This window comes from Manduca sexta, unplaced genomic scaffold, assembly GCF_014839805.1.
Source record: "Manduca sexta isolate Smith_Timp_Sample1 unplaced genomic scaffold, JHU_Msex_v1.0 HiC_scaffold_2729, whole genome shotgun sequence".
NCBI lineage: Eukaryota > Metazoa > Arthropoda > Insecta > Lepidoptera > Sphingidae > Manduca > Manduca sexta.
The window spans coordinates 1,087-20,419 of NW_023593722.1; the positions used below are offsets into that span (position 1 = coordinate 1,087).

Genomic DNA, 19,333 nt, shown 5'->3' on the forward strand with positions numbered 1-19,333 from the left:
CAAACGTAGAAACAACTGAACGGATTTGGTTGAAATTTGGCACAGAGGTAGACCATGGCCTAGATTATCACATAGTTTATACCCTGTAATTTGAATACCTTTTTTTTTTTTTGGTTTCGCGGAGAAAGTACCTTATTACTACCGCCCAGCCTTCGTGGGGGGCGACTGAGCGGTTATGCTGGGGTAACCGTGCCTTGGGGCCCGGCGTTGAGCCGCCCGGATTTGATGACGACCTTCGGGCGACCGCCGGGCCGAGTCCCTAACCCGAGTACAACTAACCTATGCACGGCCTACCAGCTAAAACTCCGCGGTGGCCTTCTTCGGCGCATTAGGGACGACTGCGGGCTTCCTCTGACGGAAGTGTCTAAGTATTCGTCCGCAGCCGCCCCTGCGCGGTGCCGCCTTGCGGCCCGTCTCCTATGGGGGCTCAGAAGCCCCACGCACCGAAGGACGCCCTCGGCGTCTACGGCAGCATGAGGCCTACTACACACTGCCGTCCATCCCGGGTCAACCGAAAAATATGCAAGGATGCACAAAATGCAGTAGGGCGGACAGCCCCTTGTTGCCCGCCGACGACCCCTTCGTCTACCCTATTAGTCGCCTCTTACGACAGGCAGGGGATACCGTGGTGGAATTCTTCAAACGCCCCCATTCCACAGGGCGGGAGACGCCGGTCAGTCGTCTACCCGGCGCCTCCTTCGTCTCCTCTGACGGCGGGAGGGATCCTCCCTCTCGATCCCTCTCGGCACTCTCCTTCTGCGAGAGGACCACCTCGCAGAAGTGGGCCACCGCACGCCAGGCCTCCTGACTGCCGACCATGGAAGCGACCACGGCCGGCAACGAGATCTCCTCCGACGACTGAAACGAGCGCTGCGCTCGTCGTCCCAGGCTGGGCAGGACTCCAACGTGTGTTGGGCCGTATCCTGCGGGCAGTTGTCACAATGGTGACACACGGCGCTTACTTCCTTTCGTACTATTTGATACAGGTACTCACCGAAGCAACCATGCCCGGTGAGCACCTGCGTCAGGCGAAATGTCGCCGCGCCGTGGCGCCTGTCCAGCCACTGTGCAAAGACAGGACGCACTGCCGTGACGGCCCGAAGCCCTGCTGACGGGGCCTCCAGCCTGAGACGCCACTCCTCCACGGCGGCTCGCCGTAAGGAGCCCTCTTGGCTGACTGTGGCGGAATTGTATTACGGTACGACTGCAGTATTAAGGTCTCGGGTTCGATCCCCAAATCGAGCAAAGTGATATTGTATTTTTCTACTCAGTATCAACCCAGTCTGGAATTTGTGCTCGATATGCGATAGGCTCGGCCCCTATCACATCATAGGACGGAATACGCACGGCGGAAAGTGGGTGGTTCAATTACACTTCTGCCAGCCTCTACGTGAATTAAAAGCGTGTCGTACAGTGTTTTAGTGGTTTTGTAGAGAGAAGGGATTGTATTGCAGCGAAGCCACGAACCGTTATTCATGTATTATAAATTTCAAATAGATAGCTTCTAAAAAAATACAGTCAGCGCACCACATTGCTTGGGGGAGAGCCTAAATCAAAGGAAAATATTATTGTGAGTCGTTTATTATGTACTGGGACTGGCAATCAATATTAACGGACGGGATTGAGTCTATCGTTCATCACATGGTACTTCACATGATTCAACAGGTCTCTAATGTTATTGATCAGTCTGAAGTTTGCCTCACCCGCCCTCTACCCACCCGTTACTCTAGAGTCGACTCCTCTACACCTTGTCCCAGACAAATTTTTTACAACTCAATTGTGTGCATTAGGATTACACCCAAACCCAGGTCTCACAACTACTCCACAGAGATTCAACCTTATGGTAGGATCATACACCTTAAACTAAATGACAGAACTAATATAGTAGCTTTCTGGCGGTCAAAGGAAATAATAACTGATAAAGAGACGAACATAGTTAGCCTGTACTAGTTAACTAAACACTAAACTATAGTGAAACAACCAATTTCAAAAATAATGTTATATTTGTTTATACGAGATTTACTACTATACTACCATTCGCTACCCACATGACTATGTGGGTTGTTGTTGACTACTTGTAATGGTGTGTAATGGTGGGTGTACAGTAAAGCGTTTGCAGCGCATGCCGTGGCAGAAATTTAAAACTAATGTGTCTCTGTTTACAACAACAGAGGTGGTTTATTATAATGACCTCGAAAATGCCTATTTTTGTTTTATATTTTGAAATGGGTCATAATTTTTGTGTAACGAACTGCAAAAATAACCAAACAATTATAATAGTCGGTTTATAGGTACCTAATTTATGTTTTTTAAAACGTTATATATTACAATATTAATAATCAATCATGTTTTCGTTATATTTTATATGATATTAATTAAAATTTATGATTGTCTCTAAAACCTCACGACGAAACTTGTACATAATGAAGATGTTATTGGAGGCCAAAATCAAAATATCTACCAACAAGTCCAAGTTAGGTATGTTCTCACGATAATATGCAATTTTAATTTTAATTAAATTATGTACTTTACTTGCGGTACCTAAAATAGTAAATCATGTGTGTTATATTATAGATATTATATAGTTACAACTTACAAGAGTACGTATGTTTAATTTAGTTTTATACTGTGTTAATAAGATGATGTTTGATGAGTGATGTAGACTTGTTAAAATAAGATTTGCCAGTACTTCGCTGCTCTTCAACATGCTTACCTACATTTGGAGTTAAACCCTTTTTAAGTACTAATTGTTGTAAATCACAATTTACGGCTGGAAACTTAATTTCTTTTTTATACTTTCAAAACTAGCTTTTGATACCTAATATTCCTTTTCTATGTACCGTAAAAGTGGTTCTTTCGTAGAACGCGACCCATAAAATCTATACTATTATATAAAGCTGAAGAGTTTGTTTGTTTGTTTGTTTGAACGCGCTAATCTCAGGAACTACCAGTCCAAACTGAAAAATTCTTTTTGCGTTGAATAGCCCTTTGTTCGTGGAGTGCTATAGGCTATATATCATCACGCTTTACCCAATAGGAGCGGAGCAGTAATGGCTAATCTCAGGAACTACCGGTCCAAACTGAAAAATTCTTTTTGCGTTGGATAGCCCTTTGTTCGTGGATTGCTATAGGCTATATATCATCACGCTATACCCAATAGGAGCGGAGCAGTAATGGCTAATCTCAGGAACTACCGATACGAACTGAAAAATTCTTTTTGTGTTGAATAGCCCTTTGTTTGTGGAGTGCTTTAAGTTATATATCATCACGCTATGACCAATAGGAGCGGAGCAGTAATGAAACATGTTGCAAATACGGGGACAATTTATTAGTTTTGAGAGCTTCCGTTGCGTGCGCTGCGTAAACGGTTAAAGTTATGCAACAATGATATATGACGGGATTGTTCCTCATAAAATGTTCTAAAAAAATATACTTATTATAAAACAAAGTCCCCCGCTGCATCCGTCTGCCTGAACGTCTTAAACTCAAAAACTACCCAACGTATTAAGATGAAATTTGGTATGGAGACAGTTTGTAACCCTGGGAAGAACATAGGCTCCCGGGAAACTACTACTTTTATAATGGAAAACTTTAGCCTGAAAAACTTTATAACGCGGGCGGAGCCGCGAGCAAAAGCTAGTACTATATAAAGAACTACGTGTTGTTCGCGGCCTAAAAGAAGAAGATTATAAAGCGTACAGAATGGAATGTTTCAGTGTTTAATTTTTATTGATTCCATAAGGACCGTGGCGTTACGTGTTTTAGCCAACCTGAGAAGACCGGGGAAACATTAATCAATGTGTTTTCTTTATTAACTACTGGTTCCAACACAGCAGGCGCGATTTACTTAGTTCTGAATAGATTCAGACAATGAAACTCAGTGGACATGTTCCAGATATAAAGATAAGTTAAATGGTATGGTCATATTAACAATAATAATAATACCAGCTCTTTATAATATATTACCCACTGCTGGGCACGGGTCACCTCTATACTGAGAGGCTCGGCAAACTGTTCCATTTCCAACTAGGATATCACCGCGTATAAGTTATGGAGGTGTGGTTATTTTATTATAATAAAACGATTGTCTACTGACTGACACATACTAAATACAGCTGTGAATATAAAGTGCTTTAACCAATCATAAAACCCATTCATCGGGTCTACAGAAAACTATCACATTGCTATCCCACATGATGCCGGACGAAAACCTAAATAGACCACTTTAAACATTAACTTACCTACTCCAAAATGCCACAACAATAATTAACATAATTTTGTGTAAATTCAATGTTCCCTTTGAATTGAAGAAATTAACTGTGAAAAATTTAAGAAATTAAAACATAATATAGTTACTATGTATTCATTTTATAATTTTGTATAATAGAAATTTTAATATGTTTACAATGTCGACAATTCGAGTAGTAACTAAAACTATACATTTTCAAAAATACAATACTGACACTTAGAAATACCAGTCTTGGGTCCGTTATTTTATTATTTTCACTGGGACGATATACATTACAAGTCAACCAAATTAAATATAAATGCATAATTTTAAATTCTAGCATTCAGATCAGATTATTCGCCCTAGCATAACATTTAATTTGAAACAATATAGGCAGTATTCTATAAACCGAAAGAAATTAGGGCCTGCTTTCATAAGTTTCAAGTAAATTATATTGGGCTATAGATTATAATCTAAAGTTGCCACATACAACCAATTCACATGTTGCGCGTGTGTAGCATCTGAATAAACAGTACGTCAGTAGTGAGTCGTGACAGGAGGAGGAGCATTTATTTAGAAATTGTGAAACAAGCCCTAAAATCAGAAACTATTCATACAGTATAATAAAAAACGAACATCGAACACAGAGTCAACAAGAATTCTTAATAATACTTTACTCTCTTAAATGTAACTGGATCTTTTGTCATGATAATTTGGTGTCATCTTATTTTCTCCTGAAATATCTTCGGGCAGTCTTCCGGACCACCAATACCTCCCTCCCAAAACGTGGTCAATTTGCCGGCTTCGAGCCTTTTCTCGGGCACTAACACAGCACTGAGGAATTCTTCACTGCTGAGTTCTTGGTACATACTCGCCGCAGCTCTCAAATGCCGTATCAGCCTGAGGGCGAGCCAGCGGTCGCTGTTAGGTCTCGCAATATTCTCACTGTGTTTCAGAGTGTCCTGTATATTCATATATCCGAAATAAAACGGCGCCGCGTAGCCATTTTCTAAATTACGTTTGTATAAATCAAAGTCGTCAAATTTATCTAAGTCTTGAAAATCTTTTTTTATGGGATAACCAAGGTACGGTGATATGATGGTATTTTCAAAATCGAAGTCGTTGTAATATTGAAAGAATCCTCCCAACAGCTCGTAGAGGGACTCCTTGTTATCCGTGTGATATTCTAGGGGCAGGAAAGCAGTGTTCCAGTGGTCAATTTCGTAGGGAGTCGCATTCTGTTGTAGCAAGGTAACGGGCGGTACGATATTCTTTTGTTGTAGATAAAACACAGCCAACAGCGCCATCGCATAGCTCGGCAGCGTTAGTTTTCCGTTAGCTATGTCGTGCACCGAGCCCCAATACTTGAGGATCCTAGCTAACTCTAAGCCTCTTTCGTCTAAATGCAGAAGGTGAGACAATACACGGCTGCTGTTGATGGAGAAAGGACCAGAAAAAGTAATGTCGACAAAAACATTGGTGGGAATGTGTACGCATTTTAGCAGCGGAACGCGAGCCGTCGGCCTTATTTCGAAATGCGTGAATAGATCTGGGTGGTTCTTTAAAATCTCCAGCGCCTCGGCTACTAGAACCTGTGGATTCTCGTTGTGCTCGCCTGGTATGTCCACGTAACAGTCGATATCGCTCGACTGTAGAGCGAGTCCAGTTATGGTCGACCCATATGGCATTACTTTACAGCCTGAAAGAGAAAAGGTTTAATAATTATTTTATCTCTCTTACATATCAAATGATCTTTGTTGCCGTGCATTTATAGCCATCTTATGCGAACAGTATAAGCACTGAAAGAGGACATAAGCCCCATCTACATTAAATAAATTCAGAGTACTTGGGAATAGGATAGAATACAATTGAATTAAATATAACATCTCACCGGGCCAGTGGTCTTCAAACACGCGCTCCAAGTCCCTGGGTACCTGCAAAATGTTGCTAAGCTGCTCATCTGATAGTTTGACGTAGTCAAGCAGCGTCTTCACCTGATGGTCGAAGCTCCCGGTCAGGCACAGTCGCTCCGCGCGTGTTGGCTGCACCACGCATAATGCGCTCACCAACAATATTGCCACTAAAACAGTTAACGCGCTCTTAAAGTACCTGCAGTGTTCATTTTCCAACACCCAGTATTTAATATTGGGAGAACTTATTCATAAATCTTTGAATATTCTCGCCCATAGTTAGCGCGCCGCCACCTATTCAACTAATTCCTCAAGGCTCGAAGAGGGACGATCAGAGGCTAATATGATGAGCAAATTATGTCTGGGTATTACGGAGAGTCCTCTTGTAAATGCCATCCTAACCGCACGCCATATACCTTAATGTGGCGTCAAGAAACAGAACCAAGTGTGTGCCGATTATATGTACATATCAACCTATATTGTATCCATACCTTTATTAGTACTATTAAATACTAAAACAAGAATAGATACTACTAGAAATACAAGGAATGGCGCAGTGAATAAAAGTACACCTACCTAATCATCTAATCTTAAACTTACTTTAATTGGGACATGCATTTGTGTTATAACAATAGCACTTGTGTTATAATAGTAACACGGTTATAAATAGCGATTGCAATACGACGATAACATTAGAAACACAGCTTGTAAGTAATACCTACTTATAACGTAATTGCATTGTCAAATTATAGTCAGAGGATATCGTCTAGTTCTAACAACTTAAGTAGCTATTAGTTTCATAATAGAGTAGGTACTGTTTCTTGGCAGCAAGCTGAAGTCGTCTGCGCATTGCAAACTGCTGCAAACTTCAAAATTCGAAAACTAAATGCGATTTGCAACCAATTTCTATTTTCAAAACTGCTTTTTTTTGTTAATAATGCGCCCAATGACAGTCTTTATCTATATAGTTTTACAGTACCCTGGCAGGAATTTACGCTTTACCATATAGTTTTCATATCGAGTAACTTAAAGTTTACGAATTTTTCTATATTTGGTTGATATAATATATTTACGTAAAAAAATAAGAAAGATTACTACTGACTCCCATTATATTTTAAGTTAACTTGTTAATTAGTGTTTATTATGCGAAGTTTACACGCATCCACTGTTCATGATTTAGTATTTTAGTTCCAAAACGCTCATGAGGCGCTGTTCAAATTTCCATACAATAATTTACTTAAGGCGGTGCCCTGCAATACGGCGGATTAAGAATTTTTAGATTTTTTTTATAAGATTATAAGAAAATAAACATCACATTATTCCACAATATGTTATCGTTACTTTGGCTGTTTATCATTTTTATAATGCAGATATTGTTTCATCATTTTAATTTGCAATGAACGCTATTAGATAAACAACGTAATAAGGAACATTTTGGTCGATTAAAATTTTCAAAACACCCAACATTGTATTTTTAAAGCAATTATTCGTAAATCTTTGCATATTCCCACCCATAATGTACGCAGCAAATGTATGGAACGAATGATCAAGGCCGTTTGCATAAGGGAGGGCCTTAAACAAAACAATTACGTTAACGATACGATAACAAGTGAATCCGTGCTAGGGGTATAGGTCAAGACCGCTATAGGTACATGGTATTGTAGTCGACCCATTTACTCACATAGTTATTTTGACACAAATTCGTTTTTTCATCGGTCGATATTCGTGTGGTACTCTAAACCCAGGATGTAAGATTGTATGAAATCAATATAATGTATTTGATAAAATAGCTCTACAGATCAATTTTGGGCCGACCTGACGGATTAGACATCGCTGATGTTTCTATTGTTTTTTGGTTTATCTATTTGTTCAAATCAAATTTATTTATTTTGCTAAAAACTTGGTTACAGATTATGATGTTAAACAATGTGTATTATGTGGTTACAAGTTTTACCGAACAACGACAGAAGAAGCACTAGACATATTCAAAATATCACTGAAACCATTTTTTTTTCTAGTAATTCAGTCGGAGTGTTTATTAGGGAGAAGGCCACCAGGGTGGACTTGTCTTATTTGGAATCCATTTTAGTCCTTCGTTCAAAAGGTGGTACTTGCTACGTGCTTACATTAGTTTTTCAAACAATTTTGAGAATGGTGAGATTAACGTGGATGATAATTAGTTATTGTATCGTCATCGACTTTTTTGTGCACTAGCTTCAATACTGAAACTATAACTTTCTTTAGAAAAAATCCGTTTTCAAAAGAAGCATTTAAAATACAGCGAAGTAGGTACTAGGGCAAGCTAGCTTTCAAATCGTTTATTATTTTTGTTGTTATTAAATTGCGGAGGCTGAGAAAAGCAAGTGACTTTAGGCCGAACATAAAGTTTTGTTGGAGTTAGAGGTAGCTGTGCCTTAAAGGTCTAGCTAGATTGAACACATTTGGACATTGATAAGGGAGGTTCCAAAACGATTTGATTTCTTAAGTCTGCAAGAGCATAAAGGAATTTGGCTAAATCTTATTCCAATTCTACGTTATAAGAAAACTTAATTTACGTTTTCGCAATTGTAAAATGTAGTTTAGATAAATTTTCATTTATTTAACTACGTTTTCTTTAAAAAGAGTAACTTAAATAGTTTTAACATTAGTCTATTAAAATCTGCAGAAATAACTTACGCAATGAATTTCCCATTAAATTGGTTTTTAAATGCTTGGGCCTGCACTGAACACGCGGACGACTGCGGACTCACAATAGAAATATCATATTTAATTGCTTTAATATATTGTGATGCAACTTAGGGATCCGCAAGAATGCAAGTAATCCGCAGCCAAATAACTCAAAGATTTTATCAACAATAAAAAATATGACTAGGTCTGATATTTACATCCGACATAGATTAGTTTTATTCTACTAGGTATTCGTGTCATAAAGAAAGGAAGAGAGGGAGTACATAAGGTCGGTAACGATGTTGCCACTATATTGTTTTGGGTATTCCCATGTTCATAGCTCTGTGGATCCTGCATTGGGGTGTAGGGGTCCACAAGTGCGTTAGCACTTGGAAGCTTAAGTTTTCCTTTAGTCAACGCCGACAGGTAGCTGCTAATGCGAAACTGGTACCTCTCGGCTTAACGACAACGGGAACCCAAGGGAAATATAGATGGGGAGGAGCAGGAGAAGGTGGGGGAAAGAAATACTTGTTGTCACTATTAGGGACCAAGACTTGACACAAGTTTAATTTAGCTACATGTGGCTTCCATGCGTATTCACAAAATCCAATTGTTTCAGCCTGGATTAATTTAAAAGCATTTTTTCCTGTTATTTAGAAAATTGAATGAGATAGGCATATACTCAATGGCGATGACAGTTCTACGTACTAAACATTTTTCTTTAGAAGAGATATTTACACCTTTACCGTGACGTAACGTGCCACAAAACCTCGGTCGGCTAATAGTGTCTTCCAAATTCCGAGGAGTAATCATTAGAGAACTATGTACATACGGAACACTGATTAATCAAGCTCACGCCATCTTGTCCAGCCTTTTCTATATGACGTCACTGTATTTCTACCGACGACGTGTATAAATTATTTTATCTAAATGTTTGTTTTCACGCTGCAATATATACCGCAACAACAAGTACACTTATAAATAATATATGATACGCAGGTAATATTGGAAAGTTTAAAAGAAACTAAATAAATTACCTAATTTCGTAACTCATTGCCCTCGAGGTCCGTGGGCCCGTGTGACACCGGCGTCGACACGCAGGCCCGTACGCATGTGGTCTCATTTAAAATGATCGAGTTTTGATTATTTAAGATATGCGATAAAAGCGTTTGCCGAATGGGCTTGAGGGGTTTCGTGTAATCGGCAAATAAAAATAATATAGGTACAGATAAATGTTCAAATTTTATGTTGGAAGAATAAGTCACTACATACATATTAATTATCAAAGCTTTCGTTATTTCTAGCGCTCTCTCGCGCGTAAACACAGTTTGGCCAAAATGGCTTTGATATGCCCTTACTAGATTTTTCCAGTGGCCCGAAAAAAATATTTTTTTTAGTTATTTTTATGATGAATCCGTCGCGAAGAGAAAATAATCCTGTGGTTTGAAGTATTTTCTCTAAAAATCTTGGTGCTTTCTAAAATCTATCAATCCTTGTAAATTACCTCCTTGATTTATACTTTCAGCATATGACGTTGTTTCAGGCCGAAACTATAATTTTAGGACAATACTCAACGGCGACAGGACTTGGTCTGTAATCAAGTGGCGTCGATAGTTACTTGGACGTAGTGTTGCCCAAATTCAGTCTTGGTCTTGCAGTCTTGGTCTTGTTCTTGCGTTTTTGCAAGACCAAGACCAAGAACAAGACCGCGTATTTTTAGCAAGACCAAGACCAAGACTGACCGTGCAAGACTTGAGCAAGAACAAGACATAGCCTGCAAGACTCTTGCGTCTTGCAGCTAGGACTTAGCGCTATTTCACTGAGTAGATAGGTGTAACAGTTCGGTGTATAGGTAGGTACGCTTAGGAATTCTATGAGACGCAAAAACTGTATCAAAGAATATGAAAAACTGGACCTATGCGCATTGACTAATACCATAAACATAGCGAATAAAAAATATCTATTAAAATCAAACTGAGTGCATGCATAGCTATGTTTTAACCATCGGCACTTTGATAATGCGGCATCAAAGGTTTTGTACTTACTTCTCAAAGAAATTTGCCGCTTTTCGGAAGTACATGGTTATGATACACGCGCCGGCGGCTTCTTTTGAAATCTAAACAATCGTTGCCGCCACGCCGAAATCATAACATTTGACACTATTTGATTGCCGCCATAGGGCGTAGGTATACTCATGCAAAATAATTTCGAATTTTAAGAGTACCTACAGGTGTTCCAAAGAATAAATAAGTTTCAGAGTGCTTAGAATGAAAATGAATACATTATACTGATCACGCAAGTAGTATTATGATTGGGATAAAATGGTAAGGATAGCCCGACTAGAAATTTAAAAGTGAAAATACAGTCAAGTTATTGTAATTAATTTGTTTTACATGTTTTAGCAAATGTAAGCTTATAAATCATAAATGTTTATTAAGAAACAGTTACTTCCATGGAAAACGACATATAGGTCAGTTGATTTTTCGAATTTCTTATCAAATCTTCAGTTATTTATTAATCTGCTTGATCTTTACTATGGCTATGTTAATTCAAGCTCACAATGTTCCAATTCTAATACGTTTTTCTAAGATTTAAAGTAAACTTTAATAAATAGTAATAGACTAATAGGTAATTGCAAGACTTGCAAGACTCTTGCTGCAAGACCAAGACCAAGACCAAGACTGGGAGCGCAAGACCAAGACCAAGACCAAGATCAGGTGTATTGGCGCAAGACCAAGACCAAGACTGGCTAAGTCTCGTCTTGTTCTTGCATTTGGGCAACACTACTTGGACGTACCAACCAAAGGAATTTAAAAGACTAGTAGTTACGGGTGGGTACTTATTTGGCACATTAATTAATGTTTTAAAAAACTACTGGCATCTTTTACAGCAATTCAAAACGATACCGACAAAAAAATATACTGCCGTCGGTGTAGTCGCTTCGTCAGAACGCCACGTTCCATGAATTGACCTGAACTATTCTGGATAACATTTTTATCTCCGACTGTACATTTATTTTGTTATATAATTTAACTTTCCATCACATCATACTGATTACGGTTAATAGGGGTTTTGTAATATACGATAATGATTAGTAATTAGTAAATGACGTAGTGGTACCTACTTCAAAACTAATACGAGCCGCATCCACGATTATCAACGGTCGTTCAGCATAAAGAAGGCAAAAGATTAAATCGAATGGTATAATATCAGCCCTGTATTACATAAAGATCAGTCGGGGTAAGTGCGCCATAAAATTATCATAGCTGGATTCAATGCAAAATAATTTCTTTTGTGCTGACTTAAGAATGTAATTTTATTAATTTAAGAATATTTGGTATTTTGTGATAACGACCTATAGCCATTCAAGGAAATCAGACAATAATTTAATAATATTTTGCTCAAAGTAAAAAAGATGGTAGTAGGCGCACTTGCCTCCGAAATGGGGTAAGTGCGCCTGTGTAAAACGTCAATATTAAACATTATAAAGAAAACACTCATTTTAGTCCATAGAAAAAGAAGTTTTACCCGCAGTGCTCTTGGATAATTTTGTATAACTCAATATTATAACAAACTATGGCTGTCAAATCAAATTCGGGGCAAGTGCGCCATATATTTGTAAATCAGGGCTTCAAAACATTTTACCCATTTTTTGCTATATTTAGGTATTAATATTAGAGTTTTATGTGCGGGTATGTTGTTATGAAGAAATGGTAGCTTTAATACGAAATGTATTTTATTTCTAAAAACTAAAAAAATATATACAATTATGTAGGAATTAACATTTTGAATGCGTTATAACTTAAAACTTAGAATTTGGCCTTATAACATTTCTTCTTTTGTAAAACGAACCATTTAAAACAAACAAATATCCGATGAATTAACTAATTTACCCTTTTATTCAAGTCGGCACAAAACAAAATACCTTGAGTACAAAAAATGATGCTGTTACATTTTAATAATAATAAGTCATATTAGTAAAACTTATTCTTAAAAAAGGTTGGTAATATATGGTTTAGGGGTAAGTGCGCCATACGACTATTAACTGTGGCGCACTTGCCCTACTCGAATACCTTGAGGTGCATTTTTCGCATTGCTAAAAAACCTTTATTTTAGTATATATAGATAAAATTCGGGCAGGAAGTTAAAAATAAAAGATTTAAACTATGTACTCACCTTACTGGTTTACAGAAATATGTTAAATATCTTGAAATATTTGATGTTATCTTTCACGGGTCATCTCTGTTTACAGGTCTAAATGACACTTAAAAATAAAATGGCGAATAAATCGTATTAAAATGAACAGAGCCCTTTGTGTTTTTTAGTGGAACTGCATTTCAGTTAGACGCATAGATATAAGATTGCGATAATTGTATAACATCAATAGTTTTCGATTTTTTTAGGGCAGGTGCACTTACCCCGTCGGCGCACTTGCCCCACCTGACCTTACTGTCCCACTGCTGGGCACGGGCCTCCTCTACTGCTGAGAGGGATTAGGCCTTAGTCCCATCACGCTGTAGTGTGGATTGGTAGACTTCATACACCCTCAAAATTCCTATAGGAACCTGCGGACATTCGTCTCGGCAGTCCGTTCCACACCCAACTAGGCTATCGCCGCTAACTAATCTGATGGTAAGTGATCAGTAATGCTGGTGATCAATGAAGTCTCATAGTGCCAGTGCTATTACGGCATGCGGTTCATCGCTTTTAGATGGGGCGTATTAGGATTATGTTTTTGAAAATCGCCATGATAGAAATGCATTTTTTTAATTACTTATCTATAAAATGATTTTCATATAACCCCAAAATAACTTCTAAACTATTACTTTTGTTTTCGGAGAAAAAATTTACTACGAATTATTAATACGAATTATACTTCGAATTATAGTGCCGTGCCTGTCCATAAAAAATGGCAACATCACGCCGACAGTGAATTATGGATTTTACTGAATATTGAATATTGGCAGCCGCTTGAGGCAACTTAAACCCTCAATTAAGCGAATTGTTCGTTTTGTTATTAAAAAAATACTTGTATAATTTAGATTGCCTGCGGCTTTGCCCGCGTAAAAAAATATCTGGAAAAATTTTCCAGAGATAAAGTCACCTATAGCCCTTAGTAGTAATGTAGCTTCCAAGCGAAAATAAAAATTCAAAATTGGTTAAGTAGTTAGAGATTAATACGTTTAAAAAACTCTTCAGCTTTATATATTCGTATAGGTTATCATCAAGTGTCATCACACACGCACTCAACCATTCTCTCTCCGAAGGGATAGCTAGAGGCTAGTGCACCCACTTTCATCATGTATATTCGGAATAAACAGAACGAATCCCATGGTAATAGTGAGGGCCGTCGGCATATCGAGTATAAATTACAGACTCCGGGCTGATACTGAGCAGAAGAACCCAATATCGATTTACTCAACTCGGGATTCGAACTGGAGGTCTCCGAGCGAAATTCACTAGTAACTATGCTTAGAGGAAGTCAATAACAAGATAAGGCCCATATTCATACACGTTATTTATTTAAGGACGGAGCATTGATGTGATAATAAGTCTGCTTCTTCGTGCTGACGGCATGGCAGCCTTTGCAGTGCGTAGAGATTGGGTCGTTGCGATTGGCTAATATTGAGATACTATTTGAATCTATTTGGCTGTCAGATAAACAAAGCTGAACAAACAGCAAGCCGTCCTATAAAAAAAGCTGAGAAACAGACTTATTATCACAGCAATGCTCCGTCCTTAGATAAATAACGATATTCGCTACGAGAAATATTTAAAGAAGCAAATATAATGACAGTAGCATCACAATTCATTTTCGCTAACTTAGTGTATGTCCATAAAAATATAGAAAATTTTCCAAAAGTTAGCGATATCCATAGTTTAAATACTAGAAACAAAAATAAATTACTTAATCACAAAACAAGGCTCCAAAAGATCAGCAAGTCTTTTAAGGGTTACTGTATACATTTTTGTAACAAAGTTCCCCCTGAGATCAAATCCTTAAATATTGCGAAATTCGAAGCCACTATTAAGCGCAAGTTGTGTAATAAAGCTTATTACAAGATCTCAGAATACCTTGAGGATATAAATGCCTGGGACTAGGCATTTTTGTGTGATTATCTTTTGAATCATGTCACTTGATCGAGATATATATATATTTTTCTTTCTCTTTATTTGTAATATAACTGTAAGCGGCTTGGGTATGAATTACTCTCTAACTGTCTGTACCTGCGGCGGCGTCGTGTGACGGGTCGGCCACTTCCCTACAATATGGTTGAGGAGGCCGATGGCTGGCACATGCGTCATACTCGTGAACGGTGCTGCTTGTGTGGACTGTTCTGCCCATTTCGCTTACATTTCTAATTTCTAATTGCTAAAGGTGCTGGGAGGCAATAATTATAAGGATAATAGAGAAATTTCATGATTCCTGAGAGGGTTGTGCAGTCATATAAAAATTTATATTAATTTATTCCTTATTTCACGAGCCTATAAGTGAACTGCTCTAAACTTTTCTTTTTCTCCTCACTTTATCATGTACCGCAAGTCTACCCCAAAACTGATTGAAAAGAGCAACACCAGAGTTTCTTGCACGTTCTTCTCTGGTGAAAACTGCTTTCCGAACTGGTGGTAGAGTTAATATTGACGGAATCTAAATAATGTATAACATTTTACTGATTCAAATAAATCATTTCATTTCAACGTCTATGAATAAGGGGGATAGTGTTTGAGCACCTTTGCATAGATAGCATATAACGGCCAAAGATAAGTTAGACACACGATCATAAAACAAATTTAAATAAATTTGTATTTATTAATATTAAAACATAAGCTTTGTTAGAATATGTTACATTTAAGTATTTAAAAATGTAATAAATAACAATATAAACACCATTTTGAAATATTATAGCTTAGTAAGTACTTGATATCTGTGGCTCACTAGTGCGATTATTAACCGCTGTTAATTCAGTGCGTTATCAGCTTACGATTAGGTTTCATAATTCGTTTCCTTAACTACAATTCAATACTCGAAATAACTTATTTACACACAAAAAAACCTCTTTGCACGTATATGTTTTTCCGCTCTTTTTGCACAATTTACCACATCAGATTACTTATTTACTCGCCTTGTACGGCGACTAGGAAACTGTTTATGTATTGTCATAGTTTTAAAAACATATTTAAAAACTATTCTTATACTACAGGCGGACCTTTTACTCATACCACATTCCACAGCAGTATGTTACATAAATTAAACAATTTTTTACCTTTTCCTCTTAGGAAAAGAATCAACATCCAACAAACCAGCTTTAAAGAGATCTTTGATATTCTTTTTCAATAATTGTTTATTATTTTTCACTACCCGATTGCGGTTACTATGTTGCGGAACAGACGGGGATGGCTCGAGGGGTCTATGTGGGTCTTCTGTGAGTAATTTCCTCAGAAAATCCTTGCTGTCCACTCTATCGTACAAATTTGCTGCGAATTTGAAATGACCTACAATCTTGACAGCGAGCCGGGGGTACACCGCCACGGTGCAATTCCTATTGTGTTCAAAAGTGTCTTGAATGCACATGAAAGTGTCCACCCTCAAGGCCTTGCAGGCGCGGGAGGCGACGAGCGTTTTATACAAGTCGAAGCCTTGCGGAATGTTTTTGAGGCAGCTAAATGACTTCCGCTTGAGTCGAAACCCAATGTAAGGCGAGATCATATCGTCAGTGTAATTGAATGTACTGTAATACTTGAAGAAGTCTCCCAGCAGTTCGTAGATGTTGGCTTCACACTCTGATGGATGTTGATACTTTTCATTAAATGCCGTGTTCCAACCATTAACCATGTGCTTCGGAACGCCCTTTTGCAACACAGAAATAGCTGGCAGTATGCCTTTCAGTTGTAAAAAGAAAACGACTAGCATTGTCAAAGCATAGTTGGGCATTAGATTTGTTCCAGTAAAATCATATACCTTGGACCAATATTTCACTAGTATTGCTAGCTTAATCGCCCTATCGTCTAAATGCAGTAAGTACGCCAGGAGTTCACTATTCCTCACTCCTGCAGGGCCAGAGAAACTGATGTCTGTATTGCAATTTGTTGGCAAGTGGAGTAGCTTCACAATGGGTACTTTGGCGGCAGTGATTGCGAACACCTTTCTGAACAGATGAGGACTACGTTTGAATATTTCTCTAGCCTTAATCACACAGTCTTTTGGAGGCTGACTAGTTCCAGTGTCTATGTAACAGTCTATGTCGCTTGTCTTTATTCCCAGGCCGATGACTATCGAACCAAATCGTGGATTAAGCAATCTGGAAATAAAGTTAAATTAGGAATTAGAGCCAGCGTAAATAAATAAATGAAATAAACTTAGACCATGGGGTGCAGACATATTGAAATCAGTTTCTTAATATACATTGGGTGCATCGCTCGCGCCGCATGTGCGACGCAATAGAGAAGCGAAGAGAAAAGAGACACCAGAAGGAGATCTAGAATTCTCAGAATTTCCACAACGTCTGACTGCAGGCCTGTCAAGTTTATTTAGTAAAGTAAAAAGTTGATTGTCATAGGATATAATCACATGCAAGTTATTAATTATTATGTGTCCAAACATGTGATCATCACAAGTATATGCTTGCAATAATTATGTGCAGTCTTGACTCCAAGTGGACAAGAAACTTTCTATCTATATGTGATTGAACAAGAAGATGTGCACACCAAAATGTGATGCTAGATTGGATGTGTTTGTAACACCATTTAAGCAATAAGGGGCTACTAAAGGTTAGGAGTTTAAAAAATATAATAATTTTAGAGCACAACCTGATGTATTAGATAGTCAACTATCATATAATGAAGCTCTGTTCTATTTTCATAACCAAATTACCAATTGTTTAATAATTTATGGAAAATGGAGAAAGATTATCGCTCAATATTCAGCACAACTATACTGGCCTGCCTAGTTGGTATAATTAAATAGATATTAGAAGAAAAATGTACCTCGCCAAATGGGTCTCAGTTGATCGTCAGATCATCTAACAGAGTTGTGAGATTTTGCACTTGCCATCGTGTCAGCCTTATCGTTTGTAGTATTCTGTTGAATTGAGTATCAAAATCTCCATCATAGCATAATTTAGATGCATCCAAAATATCTAAAATATAAGCCAAATCTTTAGTTTGATTAGATGTATAAGCAGCGTGCCATCTGTTGTGGAATTGCAGCCTGCGCAGTAACTTATCATTATTAGTTACAGAATATATATTGGTAACAAACAATTTGTAAATTACAAGTTTTGGGTGGTGTTGCTTCTGCTTGTGAGTATATTATATATTTTCCATCATACTTGCAACTAAATACTTGTCTCCTGATTTACTTGTGAGTTGAATGCGATAAAGTTATTAAAATTATTTAACAAATAGGAAACTGATACAAAATTCAACTGCTGGACAGCCTAAGGTAATATTAACCATGGTTCATTATTTTATTTAATAAACTGCTATTAATAAAAAGGGCTTGAAAACAACAGCGGATAAAATGATCTTGTAATATTTCAGGTACCTACACATTCTCATTTCTAAATTAAACTAATTACAGAATCCTAAAATTACAACTTGTGAAATATTATTATGCAATATTTAATTACACCAGGTATAGGAAAAGATTTTCACAATAAATTTATGGATAATCGAGACCATACAGCTTAAGAATCATTTTTTCATCTTAATTTAATAGAAATCCTAATATAACCTTCCTTCAACAAAAATCTCACATGGTTTAGAAAAACATAGTTCCTCGGGCCTTGTATCCTTTCATAAATCCCACAAGTTTATAAATTCAGATTATAGATGACTTATTAAAGCTTAGATGAAAACATACCCATATTCTATCTTTTAATAATGCTTATGTTTATAAAAAGCCATACGCACTGATTCACATCAAATGTTTAAGTTTCAATAACCTCCTGTGCAGGTCGCTTATGTGGAAATAAATTACATATAATTTATTATATTAGTAAATATTTTCTGCATACCTGCTGAACCCATTTCTGGAAAAACAGTCTTATTTATTTTTTATTTTGTACGCTCTACGTTTCGTTACATGAATTGTCAAGTAAGAAAATTGTTTTGACAAGACTGTCATTTGAAAGGGACAACTGTGTATCACAGTTACCAGATTAAAATTATAAAAATACAGCGTTCCAATTTCGAATTATACAATAAAAAAATTACATACAATGATACAACACAAACAAAATAAATAAAAGAAAGTTTCATTCATTCATTACACAATAAATTATCCTTTAAATGCCGACTAATTGCTGGCTATGGTATCGTTTTTCATTTGCGGTCGGTCTCAATATCTTATTGACAGATTACAAATAATCAGGTTAGATTTCAACAGGCCGGCATATTATGTTGCCTGTAGAGGGGTAATCATCTTTCGTCAGTCGATATTCTATTGGACCCCACTCCACTTACCATGAGATGCAGTGGAGTAACTTTGTCGTGTCCGCATAAAAAGAAATGCACTCATAGAGTACGT

At 37.5% G+C, this 19,333-nt stretch overlaps 2 protein-coding genes across 2 annotated transcripts; both read right to left on the bottom strand.

The window, feature by feature from the left end:
- Positions 1-4,352: 4,352 nt before the first annotated feature.
- LOC115446167 (terminal uridylyltransferase 7) lies at positions 4,353-8,907 on the bottom strand. Its single transcript, XM_030172734.2, has 3 exons — positions 8,815-8,907; positions 6,120-6,308; positions 4,353-5,927 (listed from the first exon to the last, which is right to left on the bottom strand). Exons 1-3 carry the CDS (start codon positions 8,828-8,830, stop codon positions 4,948-4,950), a joined length of 1,185 nt encoding a protein of 394 aa, XP_030028594.2. The 5' UTR covers positions 8,831-8,907; the 3' UTR covers positions 4,353-4,947.
- A 7,093-nt stretch (positions 8,908-16,000) lies between these two features.
- LOC119192391 (terminal uridylyltransferase Tailor-like) lies at positions 16,001-18,883 on the bottom strand. Its single transcript, XM_037446203.1, has 3 exons — positions 18,822-18,883; positions 17,810-17,942; positions 16,001-17,105 (listed from the first exon to the last, which is right to left on the bottom strand). The coding sequence occupies exons 1-3, from the start codon at positions 18,832-18,834 to the stop codon at positions 16,067-16,069; spliced, it is 1,185 nt and encodes a 394-aa protein (XP_037302100.1). The 5' UTR covers positions 18,835-18,883; the 3' UTR covers positions 16,001-16,066.
- Positions 18,884-19,333: the final 450 nt, after the last annotated feature.